General features: G+C 33.0%; 2 protein-coding genes and 1 pseudogene across 5 annotated transcripts; 2 read left to right on the forward strand and 1 right to left on the reverse strand.

Moving 5' to 3' along the window:
- Positions 1-1289: 1289 nt before the first annotated feature.
- On the forward strand, positions 1290-6226 carry LOC112783988 (KH domain-containing protein At4g18375-like; annotated as a pseudogene).
- A 1897-nt stretch (positions 6227-8123) lies between these two features.
- On the forward strand, positions 8124-11673 carry LOC112792535 (ornithine aminotransferase, mitochondrial). Its single transcript, XM_025835805.3, has 10 exons — positions 8124-8455; positions 8812-8920; positions 9029-9259; positions 9701-9860; positions 9959-10014; positions 10369-10521; positions 10618-10715; positions 10890-10970; positions 11038-11271; positions 11351-11673. Exons 1-10 carry the CDS (start codon positions 8313-8315, stop codon positions 11502-11504), a joined length of 1419 nt encoding a protein of 472 aa, XP_025691590.1. The 5' UTR covers positions 8124-8312; the 3' UTR covers positions 11505-11673.
- Positions 11674-11780: 107 nt separating this feature from the next.
- Positions 11781-18535, reverse strand: LOC112792536 (uncharacterized). Of its 4 annotated transcripts, none has more exons than XM_025835807.3 (6): positions 18139-18338; positions 17918-18006; positions 17398-17550; positions 17125-17234; positions 15376-16796; positions 11781-12019 (listed from the first exon to the last, which is right to left on the reverse strand). In XM_025835807.3, exon 5 carries the CDS (start codon positions 16778-16780, stop codon positions 15395-15397), a length of 1386 nt encoding a protein of 461 aa, XP_025691592.1. In that variant the 5' UTR covers positions 16781-16796; positions 17125-17234; positions 17398-17550; positions 17918-18006; positions 18139-18338; the 3' UTR covers positions 11781-12019; positions 15376-15394. The 4 variants fall into 4 exon arrangements, with proteins under 4 accessions (XP_025691592.1, XP_025691595.1, XP_025691591.1 ...); XM_025835810.3 differs by having other exon boundaries at positions 17398-17555; XM_025835806.3 differs by lacking the exon at positions 17918-18006 and having other exon boundaries at positions 18139-18535.
- Between the last annotated feature and the right edge of the window lie 6773 nt (positions 18536-25308).

Genomic DNA, 25308 nt, shown 5'->3' on the forward strand with positions numbered 1-25308 from the left:
TCATTGTCTTTGTTGTAAGAAAAAATAAATGAGATGGAACCCTTCATACTTGATGTTCAGAATATTCTCTAAAACCGAGATTCTTGGAACAGCTTTTTAGATAAATCGATTTTGACACATATTTTGACAAATTTTCTCTCAATTAAACGGACGTTGCTTTATCGATTTTAAGCATATTTCCAATAGTAGATCCAACACGCCAGAGAAAATGGTGGTTATATATCTCAATAGAAAAAATTGGGATCCGAATCCACGCTGATTTTTCTGACAACACTCTTAGATGTAAGAAAGAAAGGCCTCCACCTTTGAACGATAAGATAATATCTGGCAATCATCCAAAGTCTTTCAAGCAGAGTATTAGAATAATCCTTCTCATATGAAAAATGAACCAAAAAATAATCACGATCCATCTCAATAACATTTATTTTACCTTTTTTAATCTAATCTCTATTGAGACGCTACTCCATGAAACCTGATACACTCTTTTGCGAAGAATCTTGATAGTAAACACCGTTTTTCGTGTTTACACCATTTGTTGAACTCCTCCTTGAGAACTGAATAATCGGGCACAGGTCAAAAGGGTTATCCTTTTCAGAAGGGCCACCTTCTTCTACATATCACTGATCCTCCAGATTTGGACTATTTTCATCTATCGCATTTAAGGACAAAACATCATCTTTCATAGAAACTCTTGGTATTGATAGCTAAAAAGCTTTATACGTAATCTTTAATTCTTCACTAGCATTCAGGAGTTTATTATCGACCATCTCTATACTATCAACATATTAGCTTAAGTTTAAACTCGAATGATATTTAACTTTTTTAGTGTTTTGTTGCACCAGACTATCTTCTTAAAATGAAATTCTAACAAAATTTTTAAAAATATTTTTTTCAAACTTTTAGTTATGAAACTTGTATTAAATATATGTAATTTTTTAATACTTTTATTAGTAGTTCAATAATATACTTTTAAACAATATTAATTATTTAGTGAATAAAACTCTATAATCAAGTATTGATTCTCCAACATGACTGTTCGCATTCAGTTTTCGCCGCTACAACTATCTTCATACTCTCTTAGACAAATGACGTTAATGTAGCTTTTTCCTTCTTTATTTCTATATTAGCTTTTATTTTATTTCTTATAAAATTTTAAATTTCATTTTTTTCAATATGAGGATTGCTTTGCTTTCAGGAGTTGTTATGTTATTTCCGCGAATGGGTGAGACTGGAAAACGGTATCATTCACAGAGAGACCATGACGGGACAGAAGGAATCAGAAGAGACGAATGAACGATGATGCTGAAAAGGGAGACGGTGAATTGGTTGTTTATAGGATACTCTGCCCAGATGATGTTATTGGCAGTGTTATTGGTAAGAATGGAAAAGTGATTAATTCAATAAGGCAAGAAACCAGGGCAAAAATAAAGATTGTGGATCCCTTTCCCCGGTGCCAAGGATCGTGTTATAACAATCTACTGCTATGTCAAGGGCAAGGAAGATGTTGAGATTGATGATGAGTTCAATGTAAGAGCTTCTGGTGCTGCACAAGACGCACTTCTCAAGATTCATGCTGCCATACGAATTCCACTGCTGTAATTGGAGAATGGAGGAAAAAGCGAAGCTAAGGAGGAGTGTCAACTCCTTGTGCCATCAAGTCAGGCTGCAAATATCATTGGGAAGGCTGGGCTACCATTAAGAAGCTGAGGAGTAAGACGACAGCCATATCAAAGTTGTTGCTAAGGATGCGGCTGACCCGACACACTCCTTGCTATGGATTTTATAATTTTGTTTTGGTTAGTATATTCAATATCATGAAACTCTTGCCATTGAAACACAATTTACTTATGGAATTATTTCTTCTCTTAATTCTAAGATAGTGGAAAACTGGAAATAATAACTCAAGGTAGTTGTCATTTAACCATTAGTGGAATTGAATGTTGTACAAATTATTTTTGTAACTTTCATCTTACTATATGCTTGCTTCTATTCTGTGTAGATCACTGGTGAGGCAGCAGCAGTGGAAAGGGCCTATTTGCTGTTTCTTCTATTATGTACAAGTTCGGTCCCAAGGAAGACATCTCTCTTGACACATCTGTGCCAGAAGCCCCACCTAGCATTATTATTCCTTCTGAACTTCCAATTTATCCACCTGGTGGACTATATCCAGTTTCAGACCCTATTATCCCACCTAGATCCCTTCCTCAAATTTTAGGTGCTACAAACATGCGAGATGTACATGGTTATGCTGATGCAGGAAATACATGGCCTATATACTCATCCGCCCTTCCAGCCGCTCCTGGGGCTCTTCCAGCAGCTTCTGGTGTAGGTGCTTCTCGTTCTGAGGAATTAGTCATTAGAATGTTGTGTCCCTCGGACAAGATGGGCGAGTCATTGGAAAAGGAGGGAGTACAATTAAAAGTATGAGGCAAGCGATTGGTGCTCGTATTGAAGTTGATGATTCGAAGGCAAAGCACGATGAGTGTTTAATCATTATAACAACGATTGAGGTACCCATGTTGTGTCTTATTCTCCACCTTCTGTATAAAGTTGAATTGTTCATGCAAGAAAGTTTATTGTTAAACTTGGTGGAGTCCTTGGTCTACCATATATATATATATATATATTCTCTATTAATAATTGATTGCATACTTCTATTTTATGTTAAAATGGAAACTAATCACTTGGATGTGTATCTTGTAGTCACCAAGTGATCTGAAGTCTATGGCAGTTGAAGCTGTTCTATTGATGCAAGGAAGATAAACGATGAAGATGATAACACGGTTTCAATTCGGCTTCTAGTTCCATCCAAAGTAATAGGTTGTATCATTGGGAAAAGTGGTTCGATTATTAATGAAATTCGGAAGAGAACTAAAGCAGATATTCGAATTTCTAAAGGTGATAAACCAAAATGTGCAGATGTGAACGATGAACTTGTTGAGGTTTGGCTTCTTTGCTTCATTATTACTTCCTTGATGCTTAAATTTGCATATTCATTTCATATTATTCGATGTTGTTTTGAATTTAGGTGGGAGGCATAGTTGACTGTGTGAGAGATGCGCTAATCCAGATTATCTTAAGACTGAGAGAAGATGTGTTGAGAGAAAGAGACAATGGCCACAATCCCTCTGTTGGTGCTGAATCCATGTACTCTGGTGGTGCTGGACTTTCAGTGCCATCTGTCCTACCTCCAGTCCTCCTGTTGCCACACCATTGGCTTATGATCAGAGGACTGAAAGTGAAACTGCCTTGGAATGTTTTCTTCAAGCAGCCTGTATGGATATGGATCTTTGTCGGTATGTCTCATTTTTTCTTGCCAATGCTCATGTTGCATGGAGGGGACAGGAGTATTATGAGGATAATTCCTTAGAGATGTTCCTTTTATATAACTCAGTAAACCCCTCTCCCTGGGTTTGCATGGAGCATCTTTGTAGTCCAAACTCCAAACCTTCAAAGTGTTAATATACTGCATTTGTCTTTGTTTTCTGCCTTCTTTTGCTTACATATCACGTATCTCACTTTTTTTTTCAGTTTCCAATTATTTGTCACTGATCTTGTCTTGTTTGATTCTATGTAATAGATGGCAGAGAATGCCTATGGATCGATGCCCCCGTACCCAGCAAGCTGTATGGAGGTTGGTATATATTGTTATAAATTATATGAATTCTTTACTTATGATTTAGTGTGTCTGGATTAGAGTTTGCTAAGTTGATTCTGGGGTACTTGATTTGGTTATACACTTATACGCAGGTTTAGAGTGATGTGATTTATGTTTGGAAACCTTTATCTGAAAAATGCTTATTTTGGCCAATGGGCTTAAACATTTTCAAGCCAAAGTGAAAGCAACTCTATTGCACTTCCACTTATACTTATTCTCTTTCCGCCTTTTTTGTAACATTATATTAAATTTGTTGATGTTTCTTGTTATTGGACTTATGCTTCTGTATTTTTATTCTGTACAGTCTGCCTCCTCCATCAACTTTGGATATGTTGATTCCTGCTAGTGCTGTTAGTAAGGTTTTGGGTAAAGGAGGGGCAAATATAGCCAATATCAGGAAGGTTTGTTCATTCACACTTTATATAGAAAGTATATTTATCTGAGAATATTGTGTTTTATTGTTGGCTTTCGAAGCTAACTGTGAAATTTGCTTTGCTTAATGTCTTGTTTGGCCCCAGATTTCAGGAGCAATGATAGAAATCTGTGACTCCAAGTCTGCCTGGGGTGATCGTATTGCCGTAATATCTGGCACACCTGAACAGAAGTGCGCAGCTGAAAACTTGATCCAGGCTTTCATAATGGCCACCTGAATTATTGAGTTTCTTTCTCGGGGTTTTCGAAGGTGAAAAGTTTAATTATTGAAGCATGTCTTTGTCCTGTCCATAGTTTCATTAGGTTGGTCCTGTAGAGAGAATATTCTCTGGTTCTTCATCTGGATTCAAGTTCTTCCATAACAGCAGCTTGCAAGATTGTGCCGGAGGATCCATTCATGGTTTTTATATGTAGGAACGATAGCTCCTCCTTTTTTCTTAAGCTACTCTCATTACTATGTTTCTCTTAGAAATCTAGGATCTCCATGTCCGTTTGGTACTGTCGTTTGCTAGCATGGAGTCATCGCTATTTCCTCAAATTAATTTCAGAGGAACCATAAAGAGGTGGTGATGTTTATGTGGTTCACCCTGTCTCTCCCCCGCTAATAGAAAAGTATCTTCCCCAATGATGCAAATGAGACTGAGTCTCTATCACACTCATTTGTTATCGTTGCTTGTGCTAGTTGGTTGAAAGCTCTCAAGTTGCCTCATGAATTTGAAGGATTTCAGAAAATTCTGCATCATTTTCTTCCCCGTTAATCAAATTCCTTATCCTGTAATCCTGCCATCCATGGTTATGAAGGCATTTTTCAACTATATATGACCATCTCCTTATTATAACATCAAATGCGCTAAATTATATACCTAGGAAACGATAGCCGCCCAATTCTTTTTAACAATAGATATATGTTGAAACAAGATAAGGTAAAATACCAAGGTCATATGGGTCCATATGTCTTAAAAAGTAGAAGAAAGAAAAGGATCATCTGTCTGCATTGTTATTGACTTCGGTTGGATGAGTGTTCCTTCATCTCCTCGCCTTATCCAATGTAGCACTACTCAATACTCATAATTATGAATCAAAATTATTTGTAAGTTCCTGTGTATGCTTTTCACTTGTTATGGCTTGTGCCACTCGCAAGGGAGTAGTTGTTTGCTGCTACCTTTTCCGTTAGCAAGACCACTGAATCTCCTCATGCCCTTTGAGTGTGGCATTGCGATGGCTTTGCCCTGGTTTCAAGGTCCATTGGCTTTGGAATAAAGTCTTCTCGCATAATGCAGCTTCGTCTGATTCTCAAAAAATGAATATGGATTATAAGCAATTGATTTCTGGTATCCTGTATAATTAGTGATCCAGCCGAATAAAAAGTTTGTAGGCAATAGTTGTGTTTTTATTCAACTATTGCTGTCTGACCAATATGACTATTCATAGGATGCAGCAAGATTAAAATTTAAATCATCATAGTTCCAGCAACATTTCCTTATTCTATTGAAAAACATTATCTAATCCAGATGTTGTAGCATCAGCACGCTCATAACTATCTCATCTCTTCTCTCTTTAAGCGTAATGAATCTCCTTTCTTTCTATTATATGCTATATCGCCTGGTACTTGTCAGGGATGATTTTCGTGTTTTGCCTTCCCAGGAATTTGGGAATCAGAAATATTCTCCATTTCCCGTTAGTCTTGTATAGCATTACTCACTTTCACTTATCTCTGCATAATTGCTCTCTAAATATTTCTAGTTATTTAAAAGGATATTCTGCTATACACATGGATTAAAATCTCACTTAGTTAAGTTTTCTAACAGTTTAGCCCCCCCCTGTGTGTGTGTGTGTGTGTATGCATTAACGTCCATTCTTCCGAGACAAGCTTTGATTATGGCGTCATCATTCTCATCACTGTAGGTGTAGTTTAGGTTTCGGGTCCTTGGTAATTTGATAAGGTCATGCAGGTGAATTGAGGTTAAAATTGCACTTGTTACGTACTATTTGTACATCAATGTGTGTATGATATGATTTGTAGTTATATCATATATTCATATGTAACAAAGTATTAGTGGTTTGGTTTGGTTTGAGCCCTCCCAATTGTAATAAACTTTTGCAGTGATAAGGCCACTAATGTTGGTTCCCCCAAAAGATTATGATTTCAACTTGAACGTCATTATTCAGTTATTTACTTATTTGTACTTATCTTGGGGGGGATGGAGTGTAGACCCCACTATAGTTTTAGCTTATCACCATCGCATATGATATGATTTATTCGTACACGCAATGTGATGCGGAATGGGACTGTATAATTTGTCCTTTCATAATTGCATATAATAATATTTATTTTAGCAAAAAGAGAAATCGCTCAACACAATCGCTCCCAAGTCCCAACTCGCCGTTTTCCCCCTGGTGCTCTTCACATTTCAAAACCATGAAAATATTTCAGCTTTATATCCAGCCAATATCAGCCTGGGTCCAGAACAAGTTATGCTATTTATATTGTTAAATATTCTAAAATTTTATATTCATATTTTTCTGACATACAAGGTGGAAAAGTGGGCTCATTTGTTTACATATGAGTGAATTTAACGTGAAATACGAAAATATTTGATGATTTTAATATTTTAGTAGCATAAAATATTATTGTTTTATAAAAATAAGTTTTTTTTAATTATAAAAAGATAAAATATTAATATTTTTTAAAGTTTTATAATAGTATATAACATATAATTTGGATGATTTCTGGAAAATTCACTCCAAATAGCCTAATATTGAAAAAAGAAGGTTGAAAAAAGTGTTGTTGAATGACTTGAATAATAGAGAAATAAAACCACCCTTCACCTAATTCTTTTATCTTGTATGTTTCTACCAATTTATTGAAAAGATATTATCAGAATAAAGGGATATTATTATTTTTTAAATAATATTATATTTTTTAAATTAGAAAAACAGAATCTCATCCATTTTCCTTTTTCATAAAAAAAGAAAACAAAGTGTATTGCAACATATAAGAGTTTTCTTTTTCTCAATCACTAGCGTTTGGATATTATTTATTAGTATAAACTCAAAATAATCATAAAATCTAATACAAGTGATAATTATGATATAACTAATTCTATATTCGTTATTATAAATTTATAATACATATTTAAATAATAAAAAGATGAATTAATACCCAGTATAATAAACTACTCTCATTTATCAAACATAAGCATGAAATTATATGACATTCATAAGAATTAAACTCATAAAACGAACAAGTAACAAGAATGTCGGGTTAGTTAAGGTAGGTTTAACAGTTTTTTTCGCGTGAGAAAAAAACTATAGCTTTTTCTTTTTGATATTGGATTAACAATAGTATTTTTTTAAATTATAGACTGTTATGGTATTTTTTTTAAATATGAGACGATTTAATTTAGAGAGTAGAAATCTGACCGTCTAAATTTTAGGAGGTACAAAAATTGAACCATTTGATTTTTGTATTTAAACCCTCTGATTTACGTTTAAAAAATAAAAAAATTTAAAGTATACAAATAAGGGGTATAATTTGTGAACTGTAAATCTCAAAAAAAAAAATTACAACAAAAAATAAACCCTCCAACTTTATATTAAAAAAAATTTTAAAAATCTCATACAAAGTAATCGGAGGGTCCAATTATTTATTTCCATACCCAAAAAAATACATACAAAGCCAACATAGTCGAATTACACAATGACTTCATCCATAATAAAAAAATTTTAGCCAAAAATTATTCTATTAAAAAAATTATTTTTATTTAAAATTTGATTTTATTGCTCACAATATCTTTTATATATTAGTAAATTTAAATTAAATTATTTAGTTTTAAATAACTTTTAAATAAGTTAAATTCTCTTCTTTTATAATTTCATCCTTGATAAAAGCTACTGTTGTTAAACACTCAGTTATAAATAAAAAGTATTTTTGATATTTTAAATGTTAAGTATGATTATTGTAAAAATCAATTTAAAAATCAGTTTTCTTTTAATCATTTATAAATAAATAAATATGAAAATTAAAATTCTTAAATGAATTATTAATTCATTTTTGTTTGTTACAACTTGCAAAAGCATGAAAAAGAACGGTGTAATAATTCTTGCAATTCCAGTGTCAGAAAAAATAAAAAAATAAAAACCCTTTATAAGACGAGTGAGTGACAGAGACAGTTGCCAAAATCCTAAGTAAAGGTTTTGGTGTTAGCTTATTGAATCTTCCATGGCTGCGAGGAGACCAGTCCAGTGTTTGCTGCAAAGGGTTTGCGGCGGAAGCAGACGATTCGGTGTTGCTCTTCAGGGCCATGCTTCTTCTTCCTCTTCTCAGCAACTCATTGATAAGGAATATCAGTACAGTGCCCACAAGTAACCTCCTCTCCCAAACACTATTCTTTTCTTTATGTGTTTCTCTTTGATCCTCAATTCTACTCAGAAAATGAAAAAGGGATTAATTGCGAGTAATAATACCTCTTTGTCTGCTGAGCAGTCTATCACTTCAGTAGAGACTATGAATTTATTTCAAATACATTCGAGTGTCATTTGATCTGAGTTTATCACTATTGAGCATTTTATTTTTATTTTTACAAAGAGAAGGATGATGGGATTTGCTTTGGTTTTGAGACTCCTTTTTTTTTATTTATTTATATTAATTGTTAACGAGTTTAACTTAACTAATTATTTTAGGTTGATAATTGAAATGATCTTTTCTGATTCAAATGCAGTTACCATCCAATTCCCATTGTGTTTTCTCAAGCAAAGGGAGCTGCTGTGTGGGATCCAGAGGGAAACAAATATCTTGATTTCTTATCTGCTTATTCTGCTGTTAATCAGGTAACATGCTTGTCTCATGGTTATTCCCTAAGCTATAGATCTCAAATTTTGATTCATTGAGTTATAGAAGTTAATTTCTAATTATTGAAGCGCCTGTCTTTTCCTTAGGGACATTGCCATCCTAAAATTCTGAAAGCCTTAACAGAGCAGGCAGAAAAGCTGACCCTGAGCTCTCGAGCCTTTTACAATGATCGGTTTCCACCATTTGCTGAGCATTTGACAAGTATGCTTGGTTATGATATGGTTCTTCCCATGAATACTGGTGCTGAAGGAGTGGAAACAGCTCTGAAATTAGCAAGAAAGTGGGGTTATGAAAAGAAAAGAATTCCCAAAGATGAGGTATAACAATGAGATCATCTTAACAGTAGTCATATCTTAATGTTTTACATTTTCCAAGGTTATGGGGTTGAAGTGAATGTTTGCTTAGTGTGGGACTGTGTTCTAGTACACAATGAATATCTCATGACATCCTAAGCTGAAATCCACAATACTTTATGACTTTATTTTCCTCCCCCAACCCCTTTTCTCTGTGGATATTAATAGTATTTGCAAAACTAAAGGGAGAAACGCTTTAGTTATGGCCTGAAGAATCTGTTTTGACATATGTTCTCAATAAATATTTTGGAAACTAAATGCATGTAAGATGTACTGGTACTCCTCTTCTACAAAGATAAAATGAAGTCTACTCTTCAAAATATAGCATCTTCTTTTCTGTTTATGAGATGCAGATTTGAATTTTCCTGGTGTTTGTCTATTTATGTTCACGGATACTTGTGGCAGGCTATTATTGTGTCATGTTGTGGCTGCTTCCATGGCCGTACACTAGCTGTTATATCTATGAGTTGTGACAATGAAGCTACCCGGGGTTTTGGTCCTTTATTGCCTGGCCATCTTAAAGTTGATTTTGGTGATGTAGAAGCCCTTGAAAGAATTTTTAAAGGTTCTTAGTGCCCCCATACTTTGCTTTACATTTTCATCACTATATTTTAGTTTAAATTGACTGATCTTTGATTTTTTTTTTTCTCTGAAAAAATTCAGAAAAAGGAGAACACATAGCTGGCTTTCTTTTGGAACCCATCCAGGGTGAAGCTGGGGTATGATCTTTTGAGAACACTTAATCTGCTTGGCAACACTCACCTTGTTGGTTGAATTGAAAATTGAGATGCTAAAGAAGTTGCTATATACATTATACCCTGATGTTATAATTTGATGGTGTTATTTCCGGTCTCACCGTTTGATTGTTTTATATTATGTTTACATAGAGTGGGAAATCCTTGTTGCTTCTTCAAATTCTTTGGCTAAGAAAAAGATAAAAGTGTGCTTATAGATTTCATTTTGGTCAAGAGCGATGACATTCGGTTGAATATTCACATTTTTATTATGTTCTGATTTCTGAAAGTACATATCTCAGTTGCATCTTTTGATATGTTTTTATTATTTATTTGAAGGTAATCATTCCTCCGGATGGCTATTTGAAAGCTGTTAGAGATCTTTGCAGCAGATATAATGTGCTGATGATTGCAGACGAAATACAAACTGGGTTAGCAAGAACAGGGAAGATGCTGGCTTGTGACTGGGAAGAAGTTCGCCCAGATGTTGTGGTTAGAAATTAGAAATCAGCTTAACCTTGTGAATTGTATATCTTTTTATTCTTTCCCAGCACTATGAGTTGAACCTTATTCTGTCTTTCTACTCAGATACTAGGGAAAGCATTGGGTGGAGGAGTTTTTCCTGTGAGTGCAGTTCTTGCAGACAAGGATGTAATGCTTTGTATAAAACCAGGAGAGCATGGAAGGTTTGATTTTATAATACAAATGCTTTTTATAAATGGTCCTTATTATGATTCCTTTATTTACATTTTCTTGCCGATAGTTGTGAATGTTGTCTGAAGTTTTATTGAAATGAAAGCAAATTTGTTTATTTAAACAAGGGAAGAATGCTGAACTTGTTTGTATATTATTGATTACAGTACCTTTGGCGGGAATCCATTGGCCAGTGCAGTTGCAATTGCGGCACTAAATGTGATCAAAGAGGAGAGGCTTGTCGAAAGGTATTTCAATTATAATCTTGTAGTTGTTAGTTGTTCCTTTATTTTATCTTGCATATGCTATTAACAGATCTGAGCAACTGGGAAAGGAGCTCGGCCGTGAGCTGCACAAGATTCAGCAACAATACCCGAAGTATGTGAAGGAGGTTCGCGGACGAGGATTGTTCGGCGCGGTGGAGCTTAACAGCAAGAGCTTGTCCCCTGTATCAGCCTATGATTTGTGCGAAAAGCTGAAGGATAGAGGAGTTCTTGCAAAGCCGACACACGATACAATTATCCGCTTTACGCCTCCACTTTGCATCAGGTAAGCAAATGCAGTACGGTTTGAACAAATGGCTTTCTAAAAGATTTGACATAAAATGATAAAAGTAAATGTTTTGCAGTTGGGATGAGATACAACAAGGTTCTAAGGCCCTGGCTGATGTCTTGGAAATTGATTTACCCAAGCTTCAAAAGACGAAGCCAAAACATGATGCTTCTCAAGTTGCCTCCCATTCCCGTGCATGCGATCGTTGCGGTCGACTCTTGTACGGTTGAATCATTAGAGCACCCTTTTATATTTGTAATATCCTCACACTATTCAATAATCGAGATTAGTTTCTTGACAACAATGCCATAATTTATTAGTTTTGTGATATTGTTGAAAAATCACAAATATAAAACAGTGTATCGCCGTTTCAGTTATACTCTAATATGTTATGTTGTCTGTCCTGTGAGTTGCAAATCTCAGAACAAGATATTCTCTTCTAGGGAGGATAATCTGGTTGCTATATCTTTTTCATTTTAAAATAATTGCAGGAGATAGCAAAAGAATAACTCCAGTCAACAAGTTTCTTAAAACACACAATGATGTTACACACATAGACCAATTTATATATATATTATATCCGAATACTGAATGTAATTGAATGACTTCAAAATGATCCAACACAAGAAACCCCAACACATGATGATGCCAACATTGTATCATCATCAATTCATCATCATCCATTTTGGTGAAGCCAGGCTCTGAGCCACGCACGCCTTGCTCCTCGTACTCGACCTTCCGAGTCCTACATTAAAGAAACAAAATACGTTAAATACTGATAATTATGTAATAGCATGGGCACTTCCAAGATGCTTAGGCCCGCCTGCAATTGCTGTAGAAAATTTGGAAGAGAAAATAGTCAAAATAGTCAATTTGGTCTAATCCAAGCTACGGGTGCAGTGTGACACTAGTGTCTACAGAAAATGTAGTCAAATGAGAAGATTGTCTTGAAAATCTGCATTACATGCACACCTCTTGTAACGATTTCAGAACTTCAAAACAAGTTCTCAAATTACATTGTGTTATGCAGCAAATGGATAATATATGTGTTGAAAAATCTTCAAAAGACCAGAAATTTGCCATTTAGATTAGTACCCTCTGGCTAGTATTCTGATAATGTAAAACAAAAATCACAGTCATAAATGTTCAACAAAATATTGCTTAAGGACCTGGTAAAGCAAAGTTTTGCTTTCACATAATCACATTAGTCATTTTCACATATAACACCTTCAAGAAGAGAATAATAAGCAAAACTTTTTTTTCTTTCTAACCAATAAACAAATTAAAAAGAACAAAGAAATATCACCACCATGTCCTAAAAAATATCAGAAATTGGAGACGAATGAAGATTAATTGTCAACCAGATAGAGTGACAGATAAAATCAAACATGCATAAGAGGATTGCCAAGAACTAGAAATCACAGCTAAATAACAAGGCATTTGCCATCTGCACATGGGTCTACAAACAAAACTTGTGAATATAATATCTCCAAACTGAAGCCCTACAAACATAGATTGGTAGATAAAGTAAGACTTTCACAACAAAAAAAATAAAATTATAAAGCCACGGGCAATCTTTTCTTTCCTCCTTTTCCATTAGGCTATGTTTTAGAATGCTTAGCATATGATGAAGATCAGTGCTATCCAATAAGCTACAAGTCTATACATAGTTATGTACCACGTCAAGAGGACTCCTTTTTCTCTAATACAATGAAGATCTAGTGTTTCTAGCTTTGAGCTTATCATTTCACTTTACTTAACTAGTCTCTCAGACTATTTGCAACCTCTATGAAGAACTAAACATACACTTATGTAAGCTGCCGGCTAATATTACTTCCATAAAAATAGGCTTGTGAATTGAGAAAAACACTACATAAGACTAAATGTTAAACATTTGATTGTATTTAACAAAATTATTCTTACATTCTTTTTCATGGTTAATAATGATCTTGCTACTTGGGAAGAAAAATAAGAGCCTATTTTGTTTCGAGTTTGTGTTTTCTATTTTACAAGTTTTGCAAAGTAAAAAGTGAATAAAGAAAAAGTAAGTTTTGGGAAAAACAAATATTATTTTAATCAATTTCTTAAAATGAGAAATAGAAATATTGAGAACTAAAACCAATTAAAGTCTTTAAAAAGAAAATGTGAACTGCATAGAGGCTTAAAATTCTACTTACTTTTTTATTTAGTATTACTTATATAATGTATGTCTACAACAACGTTCATAGTTCCGGACTTTAACATTTAGTATTACTTAGTAAGCCTTTTTGCCTTCTAAAAGAGCCAAGTTGCCAATATAATTTAATTACTTTACTTACTTTTTATTCTTGTTGGAGATACTAATAAATTTAGAACCTTGATACTGCCAAAAAAAAAAAAACCCTTTCCAGTAACACTACTTCCAATCCTGCCTTCTCAAGATATCCAAGTTATTAATTTGTTAAACACCTTACCAATGCCAATTTGGACCGTATAAGGAACGATAATCTTCTGTTCTTCTTGAAATATTGCACAGACATTATTCATTGCTACCTTGTACATTTTATTCAAGACTTGTCGTTAATAATCAATAAATCATATTATATGTTCCCTAGTATGGTCTCCAATGTGCCTGTCATAGCCTGATAAAGTTTAAGTATATTGTGAACATGAACTCTACTATTAATGCACAGTCCAATTTTAAAGAATAGGAATAATTTATCAATCAAGCTATTCGTTAAAATGACCTTATTTCTCCCCAATGTTAACCATTCTATAGGAAATTAGAATATATTATAATAGCATAATAATAACCCCAGGACCTTTTTAATTAATATATACTGAGATATTAAATTATCTCTTAGATACTTTAGTCAATAATTGATACATAAATACACTGTTTAAAGGTTGATAAATCTTAACATGACTCAATAACTACATAGATACAACAATGATAACAACCATGTCTTATTCTAATATTCTATTAGCTAGGTTTCGTCGCTTAACTCCATTACCTTCCGCATATTTAATATTAGTATTAAGTTCATATATAAAATAGAAAACCTACCTAATCCTAAATTAATAAATAAATAAAGCATTAGCATTCAAATTAAATATAAAAAAATATATAGTTTTAAAATGTTAATTCTTGGAAATTAAATAACTAAACTTACTAGACAAAAATGCAAATTAATTTATATTTTTTTAAAGCCTACCTACATTGACAAGCTAAGGTAGCCAGCAATTCAACGACTTGATGCGAATCTTATAAAAGTTCCATTCAGAAAATATAACACACTTTCTTTATATAATAATGAAGAAAAAAAGAAAGAAAGAAAGAAAGAAGAATAATTAAGCTAATGAATGTCTTTCCTTTTTTTTCCCCAAAAGTAAAATGTGGTAACAAAAAATCAAGTACCACATATTTGTATATAAATTCATGTACTTTTTTAATTCATTTTGAATATATGTTTTATATTACAAAATATATTTTATATCAGTAACGAATTTAGTTGTATTTTTTTTTTCCTTGAAACAATGGCGAGTAAACTAGATTGGAGGAGCGGTAAGATTGTGTAAAATTTAGAGGCAACGTGCATGGAACTTAGAAGAGATGAATGAAATAGAGATTGAGGGTGGGAGCATTGAATGATTGGAAAATAAATTAGTAGTAAGATTAGCATATAGCCCCCAGTGGATGAGTAACACATGGGTTTGTTGATGTGAATGAAAAGAAAAGCTTACCAAGAAAATGCTACCATGCTAGTGAGAGGGAGACAACCAGCCGATTCACATTCACACCATCCCATGCCATCATCATAGTAATTTACTAATTACTTTATCGTTACCGAGAAACTCACAATCACACCTATTTTTCAAATTTCTTGTGCATTCTTCTATGAAATACTATATTTCCATTTACACGTCATAAAAAGACAACCCTGCTTTTTGTTTCATATATTTAATTTTTAATTAAATGACATGTTGTTCTACTACTACTAGGTAACAAGCTAGGTTTAGCATTGAAAGAAATGGTCAACAGATCAAACAAGAAAAATGAGAGTGCATCCCCGCCCAATGCATCAAATGAGAGAGAAAGAAAAGCAAAATATAAAAGATTACCAGGGTAGTGGCCGGAAGGTCATGAGTTCTTGGATTTGCCCTTGTGGTCGGAATGGCGGGTTCCATCGCCGTAGTAGAGGTGCAAGCGGCCATCAAATGCGGGTGATGAGAACTGATGGTGTTGGTGGTTGTCGATGGCAGGAGGCGGAGCAGCGGTGGGTGCGGCAGCTCCAATGAAGAAAGGAACAGTGGATCCGTCCATAGGCAGCGAGAACCTCTGGAGGTGAGGCAAGAAATGTGACGGAGAATTGGACTGAAGGGTCCCCCTATTGTTGTTGTAAGCAGCAAGGCCAGAGGCAGAAGCAGCAGATACAGAAGCCGGAGAAATCGTGAAGTTGAGGTTGTAATCAGTGTCGCCAGCACTGTGATGATGGTTATGGGAGTGAGAGGATGTAACCACAGCTGGCATGAACTGATCAGGGATGAAGGAGTAGTGGTGCTGCTGCTGCTGCTGCTGCTGATCATTATTAAAGGATATGGCCTCAGCTAGGGTATGGATCTGGTGTTGGTGTTGGTGGGTTCTTGAAGATGAAGAGGGGCCTACGAGAACCTGGTTGAAGTAATCCATGGGTGCTGAGCCCCATTGCTGCTGCTGCTGCTGCTGTTGTTGTTGCCTTGCCGCTTTGTGGAAGAGAGCAGCAGCAGGCTCATCAGAAGTAGGACTAGTTGTTGTTGGAACCGCAGTGGTGATGCCACCTGTGAGTAGCTCAGTAAACGAAGGAGAAATTGGGTTCATGTTGTGATGCTGCTGCTGCTGATGTTGCTGATGATGAACAAGGCTATTCTGATGCTGATTATTGTTATTGTTGTTGCACTTGTCTTTCTTCTTCTCCTTGGCCGCTCTCTCCCTTGCCCTCTCCCTCGCTTTCACGCGGATATCCGACCGAGACAGGGACAACCCGGACCCCTTGCTCGTCTCTGAGGTGCTGCTGCAAGCCGACTTCGAAAGTGACATATTCTGGCTGTTCTGCTTCTGCTTCTGCTGCTCCTCTATCTCTATGTCCGCATCGTCGGCGCCTGCACCGCCCCTCTTCTCGTCGCTCGGTTGCTTCGGGGTTTCAGGGAAGGTGGTGTTCAAGGATGGAAGCTCGGCAATGGCGTCTTGAGCAGACTTGATGAGCCACTCCACGGCCTTGCTGGGCTGGTCATAGCCCAATCGGTCTTGGAGGTCGTAAAACTGAATGGCGGTGGTGACGGAGAGCCTGACCCTTCTGTCTCTGAGGCCCTTAGAGGTCATTACCTTGCTATGGCGATCTTTGCCGCCGGAAGCTCTAGAAACCCTTATGATCCTGGAGGAATGGTGCCAGGCTGCTCCTATCTTGGCGTTGTTGGTGGGGTCGGTCCTGCCATTAGCGAGCCTGGGGAACTTACACGCCTGTGGTTGGATCTCATCCTCCTCCTCCATGCCACAACAATCATACCTTTGCAAAAGAAACAAATCCTCCTAATTAATTTTCTGCTTCAGAGCTGGAGAGAGAAACAAAAAGCCTGGGCTTGCATTGATGACCATAATTCAGACACACTGCTTTTCTCTCTCTCCTCTGATAACATAAAAAAGCCTTCTTTTTACGCTCTCATATATCACCCTCCAAGTCAGAGACGCCTTCAAGTTTTAAACCCAAACCCACACCACTCAAAGTAATTATTATTATTACCACTATTTACTACATGCACATCAAAACTAAACCTACATGTGAAAACATATATGGCCCGGCCCCTACAGTGTTATCTATTCTGTCTAATGTGTACCTTCAATCTAACTCTTTCTGCTTTGTTTTTAAGCGTCTTCGATCTCAGCCACACCCCTCCTTTTACCTTCTCCTTCTCCCTGTGTACTTGTAGCTTTCTCTTCTTTCTCCCTAACACATACACATTATGCAAATTGTTAGTTAGGGCTTAGTAGTAGCTAGCTGCTTTGCAAAAAGTATTGATTGTCACTGTTCATTAATTAATAAAAGCGCTATCCATGAAATGCTGATAATAATATGATTAAAAAAAAGAGGGGTTCGAGAGTGTCATTACTTTGAACAATGTTGGGTGGGCTTTCGTGACAGGTGTTAAGCTCTCAACCAAGGAACAAAAAGAAACAAGATAAACCCGCTATCTTGATCGATGCTTTTCAGTTTCACAATTCAAGCGCTTTCCTTTCCTCCCACAGCTCACAGATCTGTCTACCTGAGCTTCCATTATTGCGTCAAAAACCAAAAAACAGATATTAAATACCAAAACTTGAAAATCTTCACCTCATTACAACTACCAACAACACACTTTTCAGATCAGTACCAACATTTTGCCAGAAACCATATTCAAATAGAATATCAGAGAGAGATCAAAGTGTTTAGTTGGTAAGAAGAGATGGACTAGGAGGGGGAGAAAGAAACAGAGAGAGACTTTGATTGGTGCATGCCAGATTTCATGAATTGTTAAATTTTACAAATGCCAAAAAGTTTAAAAGAAAAGAATTGATTTTTCCTTCTTTTTCCTTTTGTAACCTTAAAACCTAGGACAAGATCGAGTGACAAGACGAGAAATAATCCACTACCATAGCATGGTACAACATATATCTTGTGTAGTATGAAGTGAATTGGGAGTTTGTTGTGCACTTAATTTTGTGTCTCTGAAACTGCACATCTAAAGAAGAGAATGCTGGTGGGTGAGAAATGGAAAGAAAGTGGAAGAAAATATCCGGGTATATGGGAATTGCGTAGTTTGTAGAGAGAGAAAGAAAGAGATAGATATTTTATGTAAGAGAAAACACTATACCTCGTTTAACAAAAACAAGAGTAACAAAGATGAAGTAGTTGTTTGTTCAAAGAGCTTGAAGAAGAAGAAGGAGAAGGGTGGTTGTAGTTGTGGGTGAAGGTGAAGGTGATGTTCCCCATTCGAACAATGACCGGGCTTATCAGGAAAGGCCAGACACAACGCTATGCTTCCACAGTTTATTATGCTATGCACTCAATCCTTCACATTTCTCCCTGCTTTCTCCTTTATTTACACTATTACCCACTCTCATTCATTTTATTAATAATATCTTCTCTATATAGTATGCCATCTTATGCTTTTCCTTTTTTTTCTTTCTCCATTCCTGCCCATCAAATTTAATTCAAACGTACGATCCAACAGGAAACCCCCTCAGTTTTATTTCACTTCCTCCCTTCTCAATACGACACTCAATTTTGTTCAAATACAAATACATACACGTATATGCTTATGCTTTCGCTTTCGCTATACCTTTTTTTTACCACCTGGTTATCACAAAACCCAAACTGATGAAACAAAATTCACAGCAAATTAAATTCATCGGCTTAGGAGTTGTATATATTCCATTCATCGTTATTTTTAGTTCACCTTTTCTTCTCCCGTTACCTTTTTTTTTTTATTACGGTCTGATTTATTTCTTCATTTTCCCCCCATTTTCTTAAAACAAAATTCAGCCTTTGACAACACGCGATTGGGCTTCTTTTTAAGTGGGGTGGGGGGCCTTTTTCTTGTTTCCAAGTACTTTCCATAATTTTTTCTCCTTTGGGATATGATAAATATTGCATGTTCATCTTTATTCTTTAATTAGTTATTATCTATAAAAAGTTTTAACAAAATAATTATAATAAATATTTTTAAATATTATATCTTAAATTTTTTTTCTGGTATATTAAAATTTTAAAATTATATCTCTTAAAACTAGAATATTTAAATTTAAATTTAAACTTAATAAAATAAAAATAATAAACTAAAATTAAATCCTAACTGAATTAAAATTAAAATATTACTATCAAAATCAAAATTTCTCGGTTCTAAGTGTAGTATATAATTATTTTACAAGAATAATAAACAATATTATTTTTGGATAATATGTATTAAAAAATTATTTAATGAGCAATTTTATAATCTTAGACATATTAAAAAATTATTTATGTTAAAAAATATGTAAACACAAGTTTAAACAAATTCTAAATGTGTACTAAAAATATTTTATGAATTATCTTATGTGTTATGAACATATATATAAAATGATAAAAAATATACAAACAAAATAATCACTTCGGTTTAAAATATTAATGTAATATTGAATATCATCTCCTACTCATGTCTAGATAGTATACGTTCTTTGTGAAACTAAAGAATAAAAAAAATAGGTTGCAAATATATACTAAAAAGAAAAATTCATTCGTAAAGTAGATGACCTTATAAAAAAATGGGCTCATTTTTCCTCGTATTATTAATGGCTTATATTTTGAATCTAAATAATAATAATAAATGAAAAGAAAAAAAATTAAATAAATTTTGATTTTATTTTACCGTAATTAAGAAAAAAAAAAGAACTGAATACTAAAGCAGAAAACCAAAGAAAAAATAATAGCACGGGTAGGGATTGATCCAAAAATATTATTATGAGGGCCAATGACATATATAATATTAAAAAATTATGTAAAAAATTTATATAATGTAAGATGTATTACAAAAATATATCGATAGAGAATATATTTTAAAGTGCAAAAAATAGGTGTATACTTTTTACTAATGAAATAGTCGATTCTTGGCATTATAAAATTCATCGGTAATAGAATCTGTGTCAAATTTTTCAGCAATTTTTTTTAAATATAATTAAAAGACAATTAACAAAAAATTCATCTTTTGTTTTATTTCTAAGTCATTCTTCACAATATTCATAGCTAAAAAAGATATTTCAGTTGTAGTAGTTGAAACAGAGAGAATTAATACCAAATGAATAAAAAAAATGATCACAAGAAAAAAAAGAATATACTTTGTGAAATTTAAAAAATTTTATTTAATTAAAAAATATTAATAATAATATCTTTTTCATATTTTTTAATGTTGTTACTTACTTTTTAGATATTAAAAATCATTAATATTTAGGTTGGACTAAATTATTATTTATAGGATAAAGTATACTTTTTGTTCCTAAAGTTTGACAAAAGTTTCAAAAATACCCCTAAATTTTATTTTATTTTAATTTTGTCCCAAAAATTTTCAATTTGCATCAAATATATCCTCAACGGCTAAATTTTTAAAAAAATTAAGACCAATCTAACAAGAATGCATGAAAATTATGTTTGATTTGCTTGTGTTGAGGGGTTGTTCTTATGAAATTGTTATTGAATCAATTTTAAATTTTTTGAAAAATTAGCCGTCAGAGAGATATTTTTTATGCAAATCAAAAATTTTTAGGACAAATTTAAAATAAAATAAAACTTAGGGGTATTTTTTAAACTTTTGTTAAATTTCAGGAACAAAAAATATACTTTACTCTTATTTATACTAAACTAAATATTAAATAAATTTTTTAAATAATTAAATCATACTTAATAACTTACTACTATTAATTTTTTTAAAAAAAGTTGGGACGATACCTCCACTCACCTCATATGTCCGTCCCTGAGCACAGGGATGATGATCGGTACATGCACTTTTTGTTTTTGATATTAAGATAGCAATGATGTTTTTTGAGATGTAGACTGGTGGGATATTATTTTTAAATGTAAAATTGTTTAATTAAAAAAATAGAAATTGGACGTCTAATTTATAAGAGATACAGAAATTGGATTATCCAATTTGTGAGAGATACAGAAATTAAATGGTTAGATTTATGAGAGGTACAAAAATCGGATTAAGAGATTTCTGTTAAAAAAATTAAAAAATTTGAGGTACAAAAATTGAATCTTCTAAGTTATGTGCCTTCCATATTTTTAAAAAAATACTAAAAATTATAATATTAAGGCATATCACTATTTTTACTTTTCTATAAGAAAAACCTCGGTACATTGAAAAAGAGAAAATAAAATATATAAAAACAATAACTGTTTTATGTTTGAAGAGAAAATTAGAGAGATTTTAATCGATAAAAATTAAATTAAATCTGATTAATAATATTTATGTCTAAAAAATATTATTCAATTAAAAAATAATTAAATAATATTATTAAACTAAAAACTGAATAAAATATGAATTTTAAAAGATAAATAACATTTTTCATACACAAAAATAATTATAATCATAGTAATTAGAATCTTAATTTAAATCTTAAATTTTTTTTATATTACAATTTTAAATAAGTTAGTTGATTTTATAAAATTTATACTAAATCTGACTATTTTACTATTTAAATCTTGTTAAGATTTTATGTTTATGTATTTAATTTTTTTTTATTTTACATAAAATCTCGATTTTTTCTATCTTGCCATTAATTATTTATCGCTAGGGTTTTCTCTATATTTCGTTAAAATTAAACATCTTATATCACGTCTAACCCCAATAAGAATGAAAATTGAAGAGCTTATAATGTTAAAACCGATAGTTCCGCATTTTCATGAAATGGGCTAATTTGCACAAGAAACCCGGGGTCAAAATCGTATTTAAAGTTAAAGATAAACAAGATAAGCCGTGGTTGACAAATTGTTTAGGTACAAGGTTATATAGAAAGAGCGAAGCCTATGGTCTCCTAATACTTTTCGCCCAAATATAAGTTGCCTATTGACCATTGTATTAGAGAGTCCAAAAATATCACAATTTAATTCTATTTGTCTTCTCTACTTCTCTTTTAATTTGATGTATATTTCACGTGATATAAATTATTCATATGCGTGATTATTTTCAGTATGAGGTCCCGTAGACATTTTATGTTTAGGGTTTAGGCTTATTATTAAATAAAACTCTCGTGTTAAATATTTATGGTCCCCCATATATAGTATCTCAAAAAGGTCCATTGCTTTTGTGTATTTGCGGCTCTCCGTATACATATATATGTTATTACTACATCGATATATATGTGGACAAATAAATATAATCATGCCAATTTCACAACCATCAATATCGATCTCACCTTAACTATCATCTAAACTCATGATGGTACATACATAATAATTATTTTATGTATATCCTACAATCCTACACCATATAATGTCCTTTAGCAAATAGGCTAGGTTGCCACTTGGAAGCACCCAAATTGCTTATTTATATCAAATTGGTATTCCTATGATCCAGTTTTGACCATATATAAAGCTTTAATGTCTTGGCCACAATTCACAACAATTTTGCAGGTACTATATAATACTAGGTCTTTTGAACAAATTGCATGACACTGAAAGTTTCTCACTATTGCATATGATGTTTTTAATTCATTTATTACTTCCAGCTACATGGACAAATTCATCATTAGTACTATATGAGCTACATTATCCAGCAAATTAATCAACAACTTGGTTTCTTATTTACAACAAATTAATAGAGTAAAAGCTAAGGGACCCACCTTAATGGCCTGCGTCCATCAGAAAATTGACACGACGAACTTAGGTGAATATTATTATTGTAGGTAAATACAATATGTAGCTGATTTTGCCTGACATAAAGCCACTGAGTTTATTTATTATTTATTTTCTTTTCGATAATTAAGTACGTGCAAATGATCAACACCAAACAAAGAGAAGGACCGATCACAACAAGTCAACAAAAAGACAAGCATATAATCAGTTAGGGGTGAAAATGGCGATCAAGTTGTCAACTTGATCTGCAACAAGCAAAATAGAATGTGAATAGAGTTTTCGTGCACATTAGATAGGATAGGATGTGGATTGAGCTTTAATTCTATTTTATCAATTTCATTATATATTTATATAAAAATATATTTTAAATAGATGTTGAATCAAAAAATTTTTACAAAATACAAATTATTTTTAGAAACTAAAAAAAATTATTAATTAATAATTTATTATATTTTTTATATAAAAATCAGTTTTATTTTAAATTATCATTAAATTATATAATAATATTATATTTTTTTTATAACCTACCGATCAAGTCAAACACTTACAAATTAAAAATGAATAGAATTAAAATTGAGATATTCTCAATTTACAGATAAAATTAAAATTAAGGTTGAATCTAAAATCTTATCCTATCCTATTCATTCCACCTCTGTAAATCGTAGCCAAAAAAATAATAGCCAACTAACATATACATCTAGCTTCTTATTGAAAAGATATTTCTCTAAAGTAGTTTGCATTGTCTTCGGACGAGTCAAACGATTCCTTCAATAAATTTAATTAATTATAATATAATACCAGCAACAAGTAATGAATAAAACTAATATAAACAAAAACCCAAAAAAAAAGGAAAACTTTGTTTGAATCATACTGATTATCTTGTCCCTTTTTTTAGAGTGTGCTAGCTATGTAAACTATTACCGAATAAATTTTAGGGCATGACCTAACCTACATACTACCGCTGAAATTAATGAGAAGAATTAAGTTCCTTTTTATGTAATGTCTTGGGATAGCCCTAACCCAGCACCAGATTCTGTTCCTGATGATGATGATGATGGTTGTGAAAGAGAATATAATCCAATTTGGTCCATCTTTATATGTATATGTATCCCCTATACAAGACCAAGAAAATCATGGCTTCAAATCAATACCAGCTAAAGAAGGCAGTACTGTGTCATTAATATATAGAACAACTTTGCAGTATAATTAAGTCTGACCTTTAATTGAGTGTCTCACCAGTTATATTTTCTGTTTCTACGTTTTAAAAATAATGGAACAATAAAATTTCAGGAAAATTTGCAAATAAAACTCTTAATAATCCATATGATTTGAATGAATGATCACAGAGACGAGCATTGAATGAATGAGCGAAATTATATCCCCTATATAGAAGCATTTATTAATAGAGTTGGTAGCAATTTAAGCCTAATTAGAGCATTAATTAGATGGCACTACTTTTGCTTGAATGAGTAAAGTCTCAAATAAATGTAAACACAACTTCTCACACGTTGAACATTTAATTACCGCGTACTTTGGATATTCAGCCTTTAATATTTGTTGGCTAAAAGCTGTTCTAAGATGAGCCTGGCCTCTTGTTTTTACTTGCTACATAAAAAGCTTGTTAGGTATGGCAGATTTCATTTGGTGTACGATACTAATGTCTTATCTCAGATATTAATACAAGTGTAAATGTATGTATAATAATACATGTTACGTGGTACCAGTTGAATTGTTTCAATCTTCAACATTAGCCCCCACAACAAAAATTAAATTATTGTCCTTTATACATTATATTCCTGCGTATAGGTGTATATACATATACATATACATACATGTTTTTTTCTATAGTACAATAATACAATAATACCGAAAGCAACAAATTACCCAGAAAGAAAAGAAAAGTTTTGTATATATCTGAAAACATATTATTGATACTTTACAGTAATACCTTAGCTTGTAACATATATTTTGCATATATAATATGTGGAATGCATATGGTAGGGTTAGAATTGTAGTTAAATTGATGAAAAGGATAGCAATATATATAGCCATAAATCCATAATGCTGAGACTATAGTGTATGTGTTGTAAAGCATCTTCCCCACCACCACCCAAATGTCAAGCTCTCAACTAACTAAGCATTACACTTACCAAAAGAAAAGCAAACAAAAACACTATGATATATATTTAGTATTTATTTAATTTGAATTAAGCAAAGATTTGAGAGGATTTATGGATGAATGAATTAATTAAGAAAAGATTCCGTACAAGAAGGCATGATGTGGACATAGTTAGCAATTTGATGCAGCAGAAAGGCAGTATGATCCCTTTGCTGGCAACCAGAATGGCAATTGGAGAGTGACCAACCCCTTTGGACACTTGCCAATCGCTATCTTCAATTTTTCTACTAAATAAATTAATAACCATCTTTTCGGCCTACTAACTAGGATTAGGATTAACCAAGAAATTAACACTGCAGTCAAAGTGAAACATCGATCAAATAATACGACTAATAATAATACAAAACCTTATCTTCAACTCTTTGTTAATATGAAATTGCACATGCCACCCACATGAATCATTTACCATCACATCTGTCTCCAATTTTCCATTGTTTTTTTCACCAAAAGATACATGACATATAATTGGTGGCACTG

The sequence above is a fragment of the Arachis hypogaea genome, chromosome 13 (assembly GCF_003086295.3).
Source record: "Arachis hypogaea cultivar Tifrunner chromosome 13, arahy.Tifrunner.gnm2.J5K5, whole genome shotgun sequence".
Taxonomy (NCBI): domain Eukaryota; kingdom Viridiplantae; phylum Streptophyta; class Magnoliopsida; order Fabales; family Fabaceae; genus Arachis; species Arachis hypogaea.